The sequence below is a fragment of the Triturus cristatus genome, chromosome 2_2 (assembly GCF_964204655.1).
Source record: "Triturus cristatus chromosome 2_2, aTriCri1.1, whole genome shotgun sequence".
Classification (NCBI taxonomy): Eukaryota; Metazoa; Chordata; class Amphibia; order Caudata; family Salamandridae; genus Triturus; species Triturus cristatus.
The window spans coordinates 1,210,366,109-1,210,382,404 of record NC_140582.1 but is presented as its reverse complement, the minus strand read 5'-3'; the positions used below and the strand labels follow the sequence as shown (position 1 = coordinate 1,210,382,404).

The 16,296-nt window shown below is 41.9% G+C and overlaps 1 protein-coding gene across 2 annotated transcripts in view; it reads right to left on the bottom strand.

The window, feature by feature from the left end:
• The window catches only part of LOC146863412 (C-type lectin domain family 4 member F-like), a 243,269-nt gene that overhangs the window by 44,559 nt on the left and 182,414 nt on the right, over nt 1-16,296 (bottom strand). For both annotated transcript variants that reach the window (XM_085643368.1, XM_085643369.1), the window contains one exon: nt 6,340-6,494. In XM_085643368.1, coding sequence (XP_085499494.1) covers nt 6,340-6,494 — 155 coding nt within the window. The remainder of the gene's footprint in view (nt 1-6,339; nt 6,495-16,296) is intronic.

Genomic DNA, 16,296 nt, shown 5'->3' with positions numbered 1-16,296 from the left:
GTTAAAAGATTGCTGCAATTTGAGGACGCAGAGAAAGCAGAGATCCATAACCTACCTACTTGCCGTGAGGGGAACGGCTCGCAGAGGTGCTGCGGGGCTGAATATCCACGGAGTAACACCGCCGTGAGGGAAACGGCCTGTTCAAACTCCATATCCCAGCATTCCCCTTGGCAGCGCACGCTGATGACGACGCTATTCAGCGCCGGTCTGCTTTAAATCCGAGCAGGCGCTCACGCAGCGCGGGACGCGCGCGGGCAGCGCCCGGGCAAAGCCCGGGCCAAGGGCGGGCCCGTCCTTGCCCGTCTGTGCCCGTGTGAGACCGGACTGGACCACCCATCGTGGTTTTTCCTTATATCCTTACATCTTCCCATCACGATCTTCCCTCAAGGATTGGTGCTCATCCGCAGGTAATTGCCATCCATTCCTGTAACACTAACTGATCCGAACTTTTTTGATTACATCTACCAGACTGTGGGCAAAATAAACGCCCTTAGATATAGTTGAATATCTCTCTTTATCATGGGCAAAAGGAAAGCATTGAGCTGCGAACCAACAGAGGGAATGGACACAAAGAAGCCAAAAAAGCAATCTCTACTAACATATTTGACCGGGGCAATGGGGGCAATTGAAAAACAAATCTCCTCAGTAGAACAATCATTAGCAGCGGGTACTCTGGTGAATGAAGAAGTCAGTGAGGGGGACGATCAACTCACTCTCATTAACCCCATTATTTCGACTGTGAGTACAGATATTGTAATACCAGTTAATGGGTGTGTCCAAAATATTACAAATGACATAATAGTACACAACAACAGCGATCAAAACTTAGTACAACAAGATAAGGGGAAAAACTTGACTAAGAAACAGTTAGGGAAACAAGGTAAAGGCACAAAAGTGGTTAGTCAATCTAGGCCACATAGAGGTAAGGACATTTTTGGCAAGAAAAAAACCCAAGACAGGGCTAAAAACTCAACACAACTTCCTGATACATCCCATATAGCAACAAATAACCCCATACAACAACATAATAAGGGGACTGAACCGGAATTTATCCTCTCTTCCATTAAAATTCTTGATGCTTTCGTTAGAGAAGCTGTTGAGGCGATCGGTTCTAGACTAGATCAGATTGAGTCCCAGGTCGCGAAACTCCTTTCGCGTAAAGAAGATCCACCTATCTCATCCCCCAGCTTAAGGTCCACTAGTAACAGCGCGAATTACACCAGGAAATCTCGAACCTCTCATCCCCATATTGACGCACCTGTAGAGACTCCCACAACTGAAAGTACCAAACAGCTTAGGGTAACAAAGCCACCACATAATACAGTCATGCCGTCTCACACAGTCTCTAATAGTCACTCCTCTTCTGCTATTAATCCAACATCTGTAAAGGCGTCTCATCCTTTACATCTTGATCTTCCTCCAGCATGTACTCCTTATACAGTGATTTTGGGCAATGTTCCCCATCTAGGCCTAAACGATCAGGAGAGCAACGAATCATTAAGGAACAAAGCACTACATTGGTTGGGAGACAGAGTGGGTGACACTAACATCCTGTTCGAAGAGTTCAAGATGATACGCAGAATAGGATGGATAGGAAGATCAAGGAAATCCTTTATGGGCGACTGCCTGATACTGACTTTTATATCCCCCTGGTTAGTTAGAAAAATTTTGGGGTCCGCGCCAAAAAATATATTCGACAAAGGGATTAAGATTCTTCCCCTAGGCTTTTTCTATCGCCCTCCCTCCGAACAAATGAATTCGGTTCATCATCAATTTTCGTTGAACCAAAAATTTAACATCCCTGTCCGTAATCGTTTTGGTGTACTCACCTCTCTAGACGATCAAGATTGACTCTCCCTAAAGCCATTAAATAGAGCTAGGAGTCTAGCTGGGAACTCCGACATCTGCTTGCTTCCCCATCCTCGAAGGAGCTCTCCTGAGATTGAGATTGATTTAGTAGCAACAGTCGCTGACACCGAAAGGCAGCCACGGCATAAGTCAATGCAGGAGGATATACATGCTATAGCTTGCAATAATAAAATCAACCTGAATCCTACTTTAGAGGAAACAGAGGCCCCAAGACTAGCTGACCTTCCACTTATAATATCTAGGAAAGAGGAAGGTTATATTAATATAACATACTGGAATATATGGGGCCTATACTCAAAAATTCACAACGACCTTTTCACTGATTTTGTTAAAAACTCGGACATTTTATGTCTGCAGGAGACTTGGTCGGTAAGCACAATTAATATCAATGGCTTCAAAACTTTCCATATTCCAGCCTCTCCCTCCCCTTATGGAAGACCAAAGGGATGCCTATGTATATACTTATCCAATCTTGTGGTACTAAAAAAAGTCAAACTAGAATGTTCAAATTCTTATTTTCAAATACTCACCCTCACATTAGATAGGAAAGACGTTTTAATACTCGTCAATTTTTACAACAACATCCCAAAAGAGAACGAACTTAAAGTTATTGATCACCTCAGACAAGCTGTTCATGACATTCAGCTGGTCAACACAGGTGACGCCCAAATCATCTGGGGAGGGGATTTTAACGTTAAGTTGTGCCCCAAAAATAATAATAGGATTTGTGGTATGACTGACGAGGACAATTATAATCTTACACACTTTCCTCATAATATTTTGGGGGGTGCTCTGAATGAATCTCTATTTATGCTGAACCTGAGATTCGCAAATGAACTAGTGATCCCTCCAACTGCATTCTTACCCACTTATAATGGGAGAGGAACAGGCTCTGTAATAGATTTTATTCTTGCATCAAATAATCTCGAAAACAGGGTAAAGCAATTTACCACCCATAAGATCGCTATTAGCGACCCCTTCCCACAGACCGTAGATATCATGAGGAAAAGTTCCAATTCCCTCACTAAACGCAAAACGAATATATTCCGTCACAATTTTCCCAATCTTGCTATTGATAGTCTGAATGGTTTCTCTTTAAAATGGGAACTAGTAGACCCAGAAACCATTACTTCTTCAGTGGTGACTAAGGCCCTACCCCATATAATGTCCTGCTTGGAAGAGAATACCCCTTCATCGACTATCATAGACAGTTTTATTTCCATTACAACTACTATAAAAAACACACTGATTGTAAACAAGAAAAATACAGACCCTAAGAAAACAAAATGGTTCGATAAAACCTGCACAAATGCCCATCGCACCCTAAAAAGAGCCATCCATAATAGGGACAAAGACGGACTAGCAGTCCAGCAAGCAAGGAAAAGTTACAATCAGGCTATCGCGACCAGGAAAAAGGTATTAAAAGAATCATTGTGGGAGGATCTACATAGGGCAAGCAACCAGAATGATATCAAAAAATTCTGGAAAGTAATTAGGTCCCCGTTTCTTTCAACGGATAATCAACCATCAATAGAAATAGCTATTGACGAGGCCCAATGGGTGAATCACTTCACAAGAATTTTTGGCGACTCAGAGTCGCGAAATAGTTTTGCCTCAAATTCACCACCGCAATATGAAGTTCCTATCCCCCTTACCACTGAGTTATCTTTCTCACTTGAGGAAGTCCTAATTGCACTAAATGAAAGTAAAGGCTCCAAGGCCCCTGGTCCTGACGGGGTCCCGGTAGACATCTATAAATATAACACAGATCTCTGGGCACCAATATTAACCCGCGTTCTCAATGCTACCTCCTCTCAGGGCCTCATTAACAGTTGGACGGAATCCATCATGGTCCCTATTTACAAAAAGGGCAATAGACAGGATCCTTCCTGCTACAGACCAATCTCACTCCTGGATTCACTAGGAAAAGTAGCAGGAAGGATCCTTCTGACGCGGCTGCAAACCTGGGCTGCAGACAAGAACATACTGTCTGACTTACAGTTCGGTTTCAGAGAAGGCCTGGGGACAATAGACCAGGGACTTAATCTAGCCATTCTGTTGGGCAAATACACGAGGGCGAAGAGAGGGAAACTATACCTTGCGTTTGTTGACCTCTCTTCAGCCTTCGATTGTGTTGCTCACGATAAACTGTGGCATATTTTAAAGGAAATGAAAGTAGAAGAACCTTTAATAGATTTTTTAAAAGCCCTCTACAGCAATGCCTCAGCGAGAGTTCGATATGGAAAAGCGGGAGAATGTACTTCGTCATTTAAAGTACTTAGAGGGGTTAGACAGGGGTGCGTCCTGGCCCCATTCCTTTTCACTCTTTATACAAACGGCCTTGAGAAGGCTTTACTGGATGGAACCCAGGACGTCCCCCAGGTTCAGCAAATCTCGACCCCTAGACGTATACCAGCATTATTGTATGCTGACGACGCTGTGATCCTAGCTAGGACCCCCATAGCTCTCCAGAAGGCATTAGTATTGTATAACAAATATATGCAAGGCATCGACTTAAATATCAATATTTCAAAAACTTTTGTGATGAACTGTGGCAATGGTAGCAAAAAGAGTACAGATATCTACCTAAACGGGAATAAATTGGCCAGTACACCTACTTACTCTTACTTGGGAATACTTATAGATGATAAGGGCACATGGAACCAAGCAATCATACAAAGAAAACTCCTTTTTACGAGAGCCACCACTGCCCTTGTCAATTTTTCACAAAAACTGGGGAAAAGACCACCATCAGAACTGATCAAAATCTATAAAGCAAAATGTATAAGCGTGGCAACATACGGGGCAGGGATCTGGGGACATAGGAATGTATTTGAATTGCAGAAAGTGGAAAACGCATTTCTAAGATATCTATTAGCGGTTCCAGCTTCAACTTCCACTTTCGTTTGCCATGCTGAGCTGGGAGTCCCTTACATCACGGACATTATAAAAATTCAACCCGTAACTTTATGGCACCGTATTTGGAAGTCAGAAACAAACCACTTTAATCAATTGGTGCTTCAAGATGTTCTCAAACTGGACCACTGCCTCGAAATTAAATGGATTAAGTATGTGAAGGATTTTATGACAGACATTGGTAATCCCGATTATTTTAACAATCCCTTTTCCATGACAGCTATTGCAAGGAAAGACTTTAAGAAACGTTGTATGAATCATATGGAGAGTTTGAGACTAACCAATGAAGCCACAAAACTATCAGTGAGCAATAACCTAATGATATCTACTTCACTAGGCATGCAATTATATCTCCAAAACACAGATAAAAGTTATGATAGATTTGTGCTCACTCGCTTCCGTCTAAATGTTTTCCATAGGCTGGTGACTTTTCCAACTGTCAATAACTGGTCTAACAAACTTTTACCCTGTCCATGTGATTCCATTTCTGTGCAATCAACAATTCATGTCATTTTATTTTGTAAATTTTATGATGAACACAGAAAGAGATGGTTGAAACCAATTTTTAAACTTTGGGGAATTCGTCAATGTCGACCAGCATTTTTGGCCCTACAATGTCTTGATAACAACAGTATAAATTACAATGTTGCAGTCTTTTTAAAACATTTGATTAAACACAGAAATAGTATTGTTCTAGATTCTTTGTGAATAGAGCAAATTTTTAGAAGAATAGCAGACATCAGTTACCAAACGTTGTTTTGGATTTATCCCCCAATGCATCCTAAAAAAGCAGTAGGGGGCATACGTTTCTTCTATTTTGCCCTAAAAAACTGTTAACTCATTTTTAGCACCTTTGTATATATGGACTTTTAAAGTTGTTAATATTGTATTATATATTTGCTGGGTGGATTCTCTTTATCGCCTTCACATGACATATAAATGTTTCCCAGTTAGGTTCTAGGTGAACAGATGGACAAACAGTATTATTGATATAAAGACATAGCTCCAAACGTTGTTTTGGTTTTATCCCCCAACTGCATCCTAATAACGCAGTAGGGGGCGCACATTATATTGTTTTTGGTCTCCAGTTTCACAAAATTTTTAACCAATTTAATAACAGGGCAGATAAATTTGAAATAACGACTTGTATATTTTCGAGCTGTAAAGTTGCTTTCGCTTTTTCCAATTTTGTACCGATAATTTCCTTGCACTACATCTTGTACATATAGGATTTTATAAACCTTTTTATGTGTATATGTATTCAGTATGATATGTTATAATGTATACGCTTTTATGGATTAAAATCAACTTTCCGAATAAAGCTTATTTTTGTTTTGATTTGATTTGATTTACAAGGCAGCGTTATGCCACATTAAGTGACTTAACGTTGTCTTGTATATAAGACAAAGCCCCTATCGCGCCCACAACGGCAAAAGAAATAGTGACGTTATGGTGGAAAAAGGGACTTGTAAATATGCCACTTAGACTTATTAATATTAATAGTATCTCTCAGACCTTCGCATCCATCTTGTGAACATCATACTGCGGTCTCACCTGTTCTTCCTCGCTTGTGATGGAGACAAGATTGGAATTATTGACAGTGCAGTATATTTGTGCATCAAACCAATTTCTTGTCTCTGTTGAAAAGTAATAGAGGTAGGGTCCATTCAGCTTCCATCCATCTGTAGGTTTGTTGTTGCATCCACCTACTGAACAGAAGCATTTTCAACAAAAATAGTCAGAGAACGATAAAACAGTGCGATTGGCAAAAAGATGTCATGGTGCAGTTTTGGGAGCATAGCCCACTCATACATAGACACCCACTCAGAGGCAGCCATCTTTCTTGTGACTTCTGAGCCTCCCCACCCCCTTTGGCTGACAGAATTATATGATCCTGACATCAACAACCATGTGCATTAAGCTCTTGTAATGTCACCGGTCAACTATAATGTTCTCATGCTGGTTTCGTTGCAATGTGCAGGACAATGGTGACATCTGTGGTGTCTCATATTTGTGTCTGCTATACCCAGAGTAACTGGATTTATTCGAATATGCAGCCGCAATAATTTTCGCATTTGCCACATAATCTATCCTCTGCCACATAATCTGCAGATTTTAACAAAAAAAATGTTTTTGGCTCATAGGGTTCAGTTACTAACACTTGTTGCAGCGCAGTGGAAGGCTCTTCATAAAACTGGGAGGGTCACCTTTCTGTTGCATACCACTATATTTGGGTTATAAATTAGTATGACTGAGGTGCAGCCAATGGCCAGACGGTATTACCAAGTTTAAAAATGGTGAAATGGTGAAGTAATACAATTACAAAATATTCTGCATTATGCTGCAGAATTTGTCTTTTCTTGCTGCATAATTAACTCAATTCTGCTACATAATTTAGCTCTCTCCTGCTGCATAATTCCAGAAGCCCTTGCTATACCCTAGAAGGGCAAGGTCCATTAACCCCACCTCCTGCACCTCAGGGAAATAAAGCATAAATACTATTCAACAAGTGCATGCAACCACCCCTCCCACACACACATAACACCCACATGCACATGGTAAACTCAAACTCAACCTCCACTATGTGCAACTGTCTGACTAAAGAGAAGACCATCAGCTTGTTTTTGTGTACTCTACAGCTATGTAAAAGCTGCATGCTTCATCATCGTCACCTGACTCACGCTCACCAGTAAACAAATTATAGACACAGGCTACAGCGAACACCACATCAGTTGCACATATAAGACAGGAATAAATCACTGTCAACCATCAGTTTCCAGGAACTTACAAAGCTCACCCATCTAGAGCTACCTACACTCTGCTTCCACTTGCAGGAGATGCCATGAACAAAATCACCCCCACTTTCTTCAACCACTCAAATACTCATCTTAGTAAGAAACATCATCCTCCTGTGGAAATATGGATTTTTCTGATCAGTTATGTCCCCTATCTTGGACCCCAACGGTTTCATGTATGAATCACAAGTACATGTATGTTCCCTCCAGTTCCAGTTATGAAGACGCAAACACATGTGCGTCCACCGTCAACATGTCCTCTGTCAGATCCGCCATGAATAGGCCGGATATTCCATTCCTAAGTATGAAAGGCCACCGGCTTTATATGGTTCACTTATGCCATTTTACAGACCAGGCAAGTAGGCCCTGATTCTGTCATCAAACTCTTCTTGCCTTCTGCCTCTGAAAGCTCCAGTCTGAGCCTGCATCTGTGACCATGAACTTTGTCTCATTCTCTGCGCGGCTCACGAAGCCTGACATCAGCCTATTCTCTGCCAAAAACTGTATTTCACCTTCGAAATTATCTGCTCCGTTCCCTGCCCAATGCATTCCTGTCTAGCAGTTTAAGTAAACATTCTTCCAGCTACCGAGCAAAGGCTCGGCTTCTCTGTCTTTATGCAAGTAATTCATAGCCCTATTGCTATGGAAGATTTCCGCCCTCGCATCTAGTGTAGACACTTAGACGCTTGTACACGCACTAACAGTCAGTATAGTCAGTATAGAATCAGATTCTACTCGAAGAGATCTCTCTTTTGGATAACATAGTTCTTTAAACATGGGATGTTAGATATGATTTGGGATTAGGTTGACTTGACCCTCCAGACTTCTGTCGCCACATGTAGAGCTAAATGTCAAGTCCCCTTCACCCCCTAGTTGCATGTCAATTACACGTCATGCTGCTGCGCGCGCATTTCTGCCAAGTATTTCTGCTGACATTGCGAAATTCTTTCATAGAACCACCCTATTATGACATCACATCTAATGACGTCCTTTCATCACTCCCAGTTACGCCTATTTTTGCTACGCACGAATATATTATCCATACTATCAATTGTTACGCCTCTTGTATTTGCTTCACTGTAATGCCTATTGTATAAAAGTGATTGATTGTCAATAACGTATGTACTTCACTTCCTGAACCTTCGTGGTGATGGAACTTGGAGCAACCGATTATAATCGACCATTGGAATAAAGCCCATTCCGTACCTCTAATACCACGGATTCTGCCTCTTATTTACTGAGCTATTTTATTAAGTTTCTGTATCAAATTAAGTCCCGGTAATTAAATTATTTACCACATGAATGGCGCCCGAATAGGGACACTTTCTCATCTCACGCGCCGGCGGTGAGTTGCAGGCCCGGTCTCCTGCCACAGCTGGACGGACAACAACGCGTACCAGCAGGATTTCCTGTATCTCCCTCCGGTCAAGCGGGGGCGACTGAGGCTGCGATCAACACCCAGACGAGGCGGTGAGAAGTGCGAAGTATCCCGACCAGAGCCTAGCTGAGAGAGCAAGATCCGAGGTATACAGAGGCCCACCAGTTTCCGAAGTCCCGAGTCGAGTCCAGTTTCCGAAGTGTTCGAGTCGAGTCCAGTCCGGTTCAAGTTCAGTTCAGTTTCCGAGGCCTTCCGTTTCCGAGCTACCCGGTGAGTACCATTACTGGGGAGGCGTTCTGACGTGCACATAGGTTGTGCCGGTCAAGACGGATTTGGGTACACAAATCCGGTCTGCACTGTTTCAGCAGTGTAACTGTACTGTTTAGCAGTATATCTAGTATATCAAGTATATAAATTCAGAATAATTCAGTTAATGTCGAGTATTATGTTTAGTGATTAAGTTTTCCTTAGATCGTCATCATCATTGTTGCTCAGTTAAATGTTAAATGTTAAATGTTAAATGTTTTACGTACGTTCTGCATATTGTGGTGTGAATGACTGTTCATTATCGTGTTTACTGCATTAAGTTTGTTCAAAATGAAGTATCAGATCAGTTCTCAATATGCCGCTCTTTTCGAAATTAAGACAGATCACAACAAGAAAAGGGGTACTCGAAGAAGCCGTTCATATTCCTCCCAGGGACACTCCAGGGTACTTCATGTATCATAAACATGGCTTAGACGCTATATTATTTCTTGATTTATGGGTAGACTACACCAAGGAATTACCAGAAAGTCAGAGGTGGCCCGCAGCTGGGACCTGGGATGCAGAGTGCATCATGAAAGTAGAGGAAGAGTTATGGAAAAGGACAGTCAGACACCATAGCTTATGTAGGTAGAGGAAGATCTTGTAATAGTAATAGATGTCTTATTGACCCGATACGTCCGATATGTCCAGATAATAACAGGAATTTCCAAACACCTATAATTAATATAAGGTCTAACGAGCATTCGTTCCAAGCCGCTGACAAATTACTCCGAGAACGGAGGGGTTATCATTTTCTCGATTCTATGGATGAACAAGAATTAGCCAGGTCAGCTGTCCATTGGGTTGACAGTCCCGGAAAGTATGGTGATGATACAGTAGCACGCACATTTTGAATCTCACCCCAGATGAACAGCGTTTAGCTGGGATTTATATGATTCAACAACTCCTTATACTATATCAGAGTCAGCATTCGGATCCTGGTCCCTTGCCTGATATATTGACTGAATTACTCATGAATAGATGGAGAGGTTCAGGTACTAAATTAATTAAAGAAATACTAGAATCAAGAAAACAGTACATTCTTTTTGTATGCTCAGAACATGTCTCACTGCCCATTAAGGAAAGAACCACGTATTACATGGACAGACAGAATCCCTTACGAGAAGTGCACCCAATAAAAGGCGAGGACAATGAGTTTAAACGCGTGTTTGTATATACGCCCATATCGAAAATAGAATTGTTAGAAATGAAGAAAGTGGTACCCAGTCATGACAAAGACCCAGCGGGTTTCCACCGAGAAATTAAAGACATGTTACTCATGGGAGAGTATACCTATCCCGACATTATGACAATATTAAAAGTATTAATGCCTGCTGGCATTTATGAAAAACTCAGGGAAAAAGAGTGGGAGGTAGGAGACCAAAAGATAGAATGGTCAGCATTAGAAGCAGGAGAAAAGGCCCGAACTGCAGGAGCAGGGCTTGGGGATAAAACTAAAGCACTACCAGGTTTACTAGAACAGGTACTGCCACGTTTATTAACTACGAAAAAGGAAGATTGGGGTACAATTTCAGCCTGTAAACAGAAGCAAGATGAAGACACTAGTGATTTCTATGCCCGATTTGAAAAATGTTTTGGTATAAATAGTGGCAAGTAGCGAATCATACCCACATCTGTTTGTGACAAAATTAGTAGAAAATGCCTTGCCTCAAGTGAAGAACAGAGTATTAAAATTCGAGAGTACCTGGCAAGGTAACACTCCATCACAAATGTTACAAATGTTACAGTACCATCACAATAGAATTAGAGAGGAACAAGAACATGAACAAAGACGCATGAAAGACACGAAAATGAAAATGCTAGTCTCCCAGACAGTTCCAGCTGAAGGACATAAAAAGGGTACGACACATTCCGGTGATTCAACAGGACCTGTAAAAGGGACATGCAACTATTGTAAAAAGCCAGGTCATTACGTACACGATTGTCCAGTTTTGAAACATAATATCGCCATAGGTAATACAAAAGAAAGACCACGGCCACCTAGACAGGATCAGAATGAACAAGGAGCCCCGCAGCATGCACAGTCCATGCCAGCTCCACCACAGTCTATACAGTTTGTGCCTGCTGCACCAGCGCTGCCTGTTGCTGCCACACAAACCACGACACGACAACTGTACCAGACCGCACAGTACGACTATCCTGATTATCAACGATACGCATGAACAAGCCTAGAGAGGGAAGTTGACTTACCCCTTATCGAGGTCCCTGTAGATCAAGAAGGACCTTATGTACATAGTGAATTATTAGGCCAAGACAGAAAATTTTTACTCGATACAGGGGCAAGTCGAACAACTATAAAACGTAGTGAAGTTCCAGGGGCACCCCTCTCAGGCTCACAGAATATTTCCCTTGGTTTTTCAGGAAAACCTATTGTTAATGAAGTGTCACAGCCTCTTCCACTTACGATAGGACCTTTGACCCGAACTACAGATTTATTGCTTACTAAATCATGTCCAGAAAACTTGTTAGGAATAAAAACACTGAAAGCTCTAGGAGCTATAATATGTTGTTCTCCGGAAGGAGTAAGATTGTTTTTACGTGATTTTAAAGGTCACTATGTGTCTAGAGACATGGATCCCCGACTGCAGACTTTACCTACACATCTATGGGCACAAGGCCCTACTGATGTTGGTTGCATGAATATTACACCATATCGAGTCACACTAAAGGCAGGAGTGGTACTACCACGAATGCGACAATACAAGTTACCACCAGATGCTGTAGTGGCTTTACTGCAAATCATTGACGAGCTCATTGCCCAAGGAGTGGTTGTGGAAACAGACTCCAATGTATGTAATTCACCGATAATTCCGATTCTTAAACGAACAGATCCGAAGGCCCCGCCAGTATATCGATTGGTTATTGATCTGCACGAATTAAACAAATGCATTGTGCCACAATTCCCTGTGGTCCCAGATATCTCGTCATTACTGACAGCTATTGATTCCGAAGCAACATTCTTTACTGTAATTGATCTCAAGAATGCCTTTTTCAGCGTCCCGATAGATCCGGAAAGCCAATATTTGTTCGGATTTAGTTTAAATGGACGTAGCTTTAAATTCTCCCGCGCACCTCAAGGATTTACAGAAAGCCCCAGCATCTATAGCCAAGCACTGAAACGAGAACTCGACAGTATCCACATGCCAGTTAACACTGCTCTGCTTCAATATGTCGATGATCTGCTGATCACCGCTAGAAGCGAACCAGAATGTGAGAAAGCATCACTGACAGTTTTACAATTTCTAGCCGAAAAGGGGCACAAGGTGTCCCCTTCTAAGCTGCAATTCTGTGTCCAGCGAGTTGTTTATCTTGGACACTCGCTATCCAAAGAGGGAAGGCAGCTTACACCCGACCGCATTCAGTTAATAGCTAACATGCCAATACCCAAGACACAAAAGGAGGTACGGGCTTTCATAGGCCTCACTTCATATTGTAGGCAGTGGATCCCTCAGTATGCATTTCTAGCAAAACCACTCATTCAGTTGACAACACAGGAGGCAGCCACATCGACTGTTCTCCCTTGGACTCAGGAACATACACAAGCTTTTGAAAGCTTAAAGAAAGCTTTATGTCAAGCACCTGTCTTAGCAACGCCATGTTACAGTAAACAGTTTACACTTTTTGTTACAGAACGCGAAGGTACTGCCTTGTCAGTACTCACACAGGAACAAGCAGGATCACATAAACCATGTGCTTATTTTTCTAGTACATTAGATCCCGTAGCTCAGGCTTTGCCTGCGTGCCTGAAATCAGTGGCAGCAACAGCTTTAGCAATCAGACAAAGCGATGCCATAGTGTTAGGACATCCATTGACAGTTCAAGTACCACATGCAGTAGAGGTTCTTGTAAATAGAACGCAAACACAACACTTGACTATAGCGCGACTTACAGGGTACGAATTAACATTGTTTCAGCCACATATAGAAATCAGACGCTGTAACACATTGAATCCTGCCACACTTTTACCTGTAAACGGAACAGACCCACTAGCCCATGACTGTATTGAAGTTATTACAATAACGACGAAACCCAGACAAGACTTAACCGATGTCCCATTGTCAGACCCAGACCTGACGTTGTATGTAGATGGTTCATGTATGAGAACAAGTACAGGAGACTTAGTGGCCGCTTACGCAGTCACAACAGATACTGAAATCATTGAAACAAATTGTATAAATACCTTGTCAGCCCAAGCCGCAGAGCTCATCGCTCTGACCCAAGCCTGTATTCAAGCCACAAATAAAAAAGTCAACATATACACTGATTCACGTTATGCATTCGGAGTTGTACATGACTTCGGCGTGCTGTGGCGAGAGAGAGGTTATTTAACTTCCCACGGTGCCCACATTCAGCAAGGACCCCTCATTCATGCCTTATTAGATGCAATACATCTACCCACTGCAATATCAATAATGAAATGTAAAGCTCATACGAAAGTTACTGATCTCATTTCTCAAGGCAATGATCTAGCCGACAGAACAGCTAAACAGACTGCTCAAACTCAAACATCCGACATGACAAAGACAATAGTCCCGACGCCAACACATTGTATGACGGTTAAAGATCCTACTCTTGATGTAATTGATATACAGACACATGCTACACCAGACGAAATAAAGAAATGGACTGAATCAGGAGGGATTCAAACGGATCAAGGATGGATGATGAAGGAAAAGTCTGTGTGGTTCCTTCCTGATTCAATGGTCCAAGTTATAATTAACACTGTACATAGTCCAGCACATCTAGGAGAAAAAGCTATGCTAGATAGCATTCAACACATTTGGTTCAATAAACATTTACGAGCAGCAGCTAAACAAAAAGTTCGTACCTGTATGATCTGTTGTCAGTTCAACCCAGGAAAAAGCGTTCCCGTAGAACAGGGTGGATTTCAGCCTCCTGATCACCCTTTGAAGCCCTCCAGATGGATTATATCCAGATGGAACGATGTCGAGGATTCAAATATGTTCTCGTAGTTGTTTGTGCTCTTTCCCGTTGGACGGAGGCATACCCGGTTTCAGATTACACTGCCCCGACTACTGCCAAACAGTTGGTTCGAGAATTCTTCCCACGGTACGGTTTACCACGTGTTGTCTATTCAGATAACGGCCAGCCGTTCTCATCCGAATTAATGAAACACGTTTCACTTTTGTTAGGCTATCAGTGGAAATTCCACTGTGTCCGACACCCCGAGGCAGCAGGTCTCGTAGAAAGACATAATCAGACCCTGAAAATTAGATTGTCCAAAATATGCAGAGAGAAGGGTGTCGACTGGGTAGTAGCATTACCAGTTGCACTCTTTTACACGAGAATGGTAGCACACTCTCGAACAGGGCTATCCCCGTATGAGGTGATCTTCGGCAGACCACCAAATATGTGGGGGACGCCTATACCACGCAAAATAACTGATATTGACTGTAATATGCTGACAGATTACTTGGCTTCCTTGATGTCTGCACTACAATCTTGTCGTTCACAGGTAGCTGCAGCTTTTCCTGACAACACTGAGGTGAAACCCCATGACGTAGTTCCGGGAGACCTGGTCCTGGTGAGGAACTTTGATCGAAAGACTCAGCTGGAACCTAGGTGGAAGTCGCCTCAGCTTGTATTGCTCACCACAAGGACAGCCGTGAAGATCGAAGGCAGGAAAGGCTGGATTCATTCAAGTCATATCAAGAAATTTCATGGACTACAATCAGATGTGAATACCACACCTCGTGTGTCTTCACCCATTGACTCAAAACTTCCTTTTGTTGAAAAGAGTAAATCCGAACTTTATAAACTGAAACTCAGGTCCAATCAGTCAAGCAATTTGATTGTTTAAGTCCTCTCCAAGGTGAAGCGGTTGAATTGTCTCTGACATGTATCCCTTGGACCTGAATAGAGAAAACACCCGAAAAATGTTGAAACGACAGGCGTACTGTAAATCACTGCGTAGTCATTGCACAGTGACGTTATTAATTTTGTTTTTCTTAAGTCTTTTAATAATTACTGCAAGTATATTGTTGCACATATATTATCCTATTTCTAGACATATTTATAATATTACTGCTGAACATTCTTTTAGTGAATTACCTCCGCTTGAGTTGTCTTATAGATTTGCGCTGCGCAATAACACGTTTATTAGTATGTTACATCATTCCCATCAAGTTAGCAATGCTACAAATTGTTGGATATGTGGTCGACTCCCTCCCTATCAGAATTATAAAGGAATTCTACCTCTCTTTCCATACCCGTTCACACACAACGGCTCCTGTGGAGCATGGTTTAGTTTAATTAATTCTCTAGATTCGAATTCTGCAGTTTATCAAGATAACTGGGTATGGGGAAATTTGAACTTAGTTTTGCTTAAGGTCTGCTACCCTAACAAGGAGGGACTTCCCCAGAGAACAGGAACTGATCTAGAAAATGAAGTGTATGGATTAGGTAATTTTACGCTTAATCTTATGATCCTAAATGTCGAATCAGAAGCTACTCCAATTTTGCCCGCTATGTCAATATTTCCAGTAAAGGGTGAACTATGTGTAAGAAAGAATGGTTCCATACATATGGGCCATAGTAGATGCACCACTGTAGTAGAATTTAGTGATCAAGGCAAGTCTACATTTAGAGCTTCTCGCCATTCCTATTTCATATGTGGTCAGACGGCATATGTACGTTTGCCTCTAGATTGGGATGGTACTTGCTATATTGGATTCCTTTTGCCACCTGTTTTTCTAGCTCCTCCTGATTATCACAGAAACACTCATTTAGTAAATAATAGAGTAAGGAGAGATCTCCCAATAGTCGATTACACTGAAACAGCATGGGAAAAATACACAGATTTCAATAAAGGTCTCTTTCCCTATATAGGTACCGTTACTAATAGTAAGCTGATACGGAGATTAACTAGAACCCTTGAAGCAGTAGTGAACGAAACTATTTCCGCCTTAGGCAATTTAACAGAAGAGCAGTCTGCTATGCGGATTGTTGTGCTTCAAAATCGTCTTGTCCTTGACGTCATCCTAGCCGATA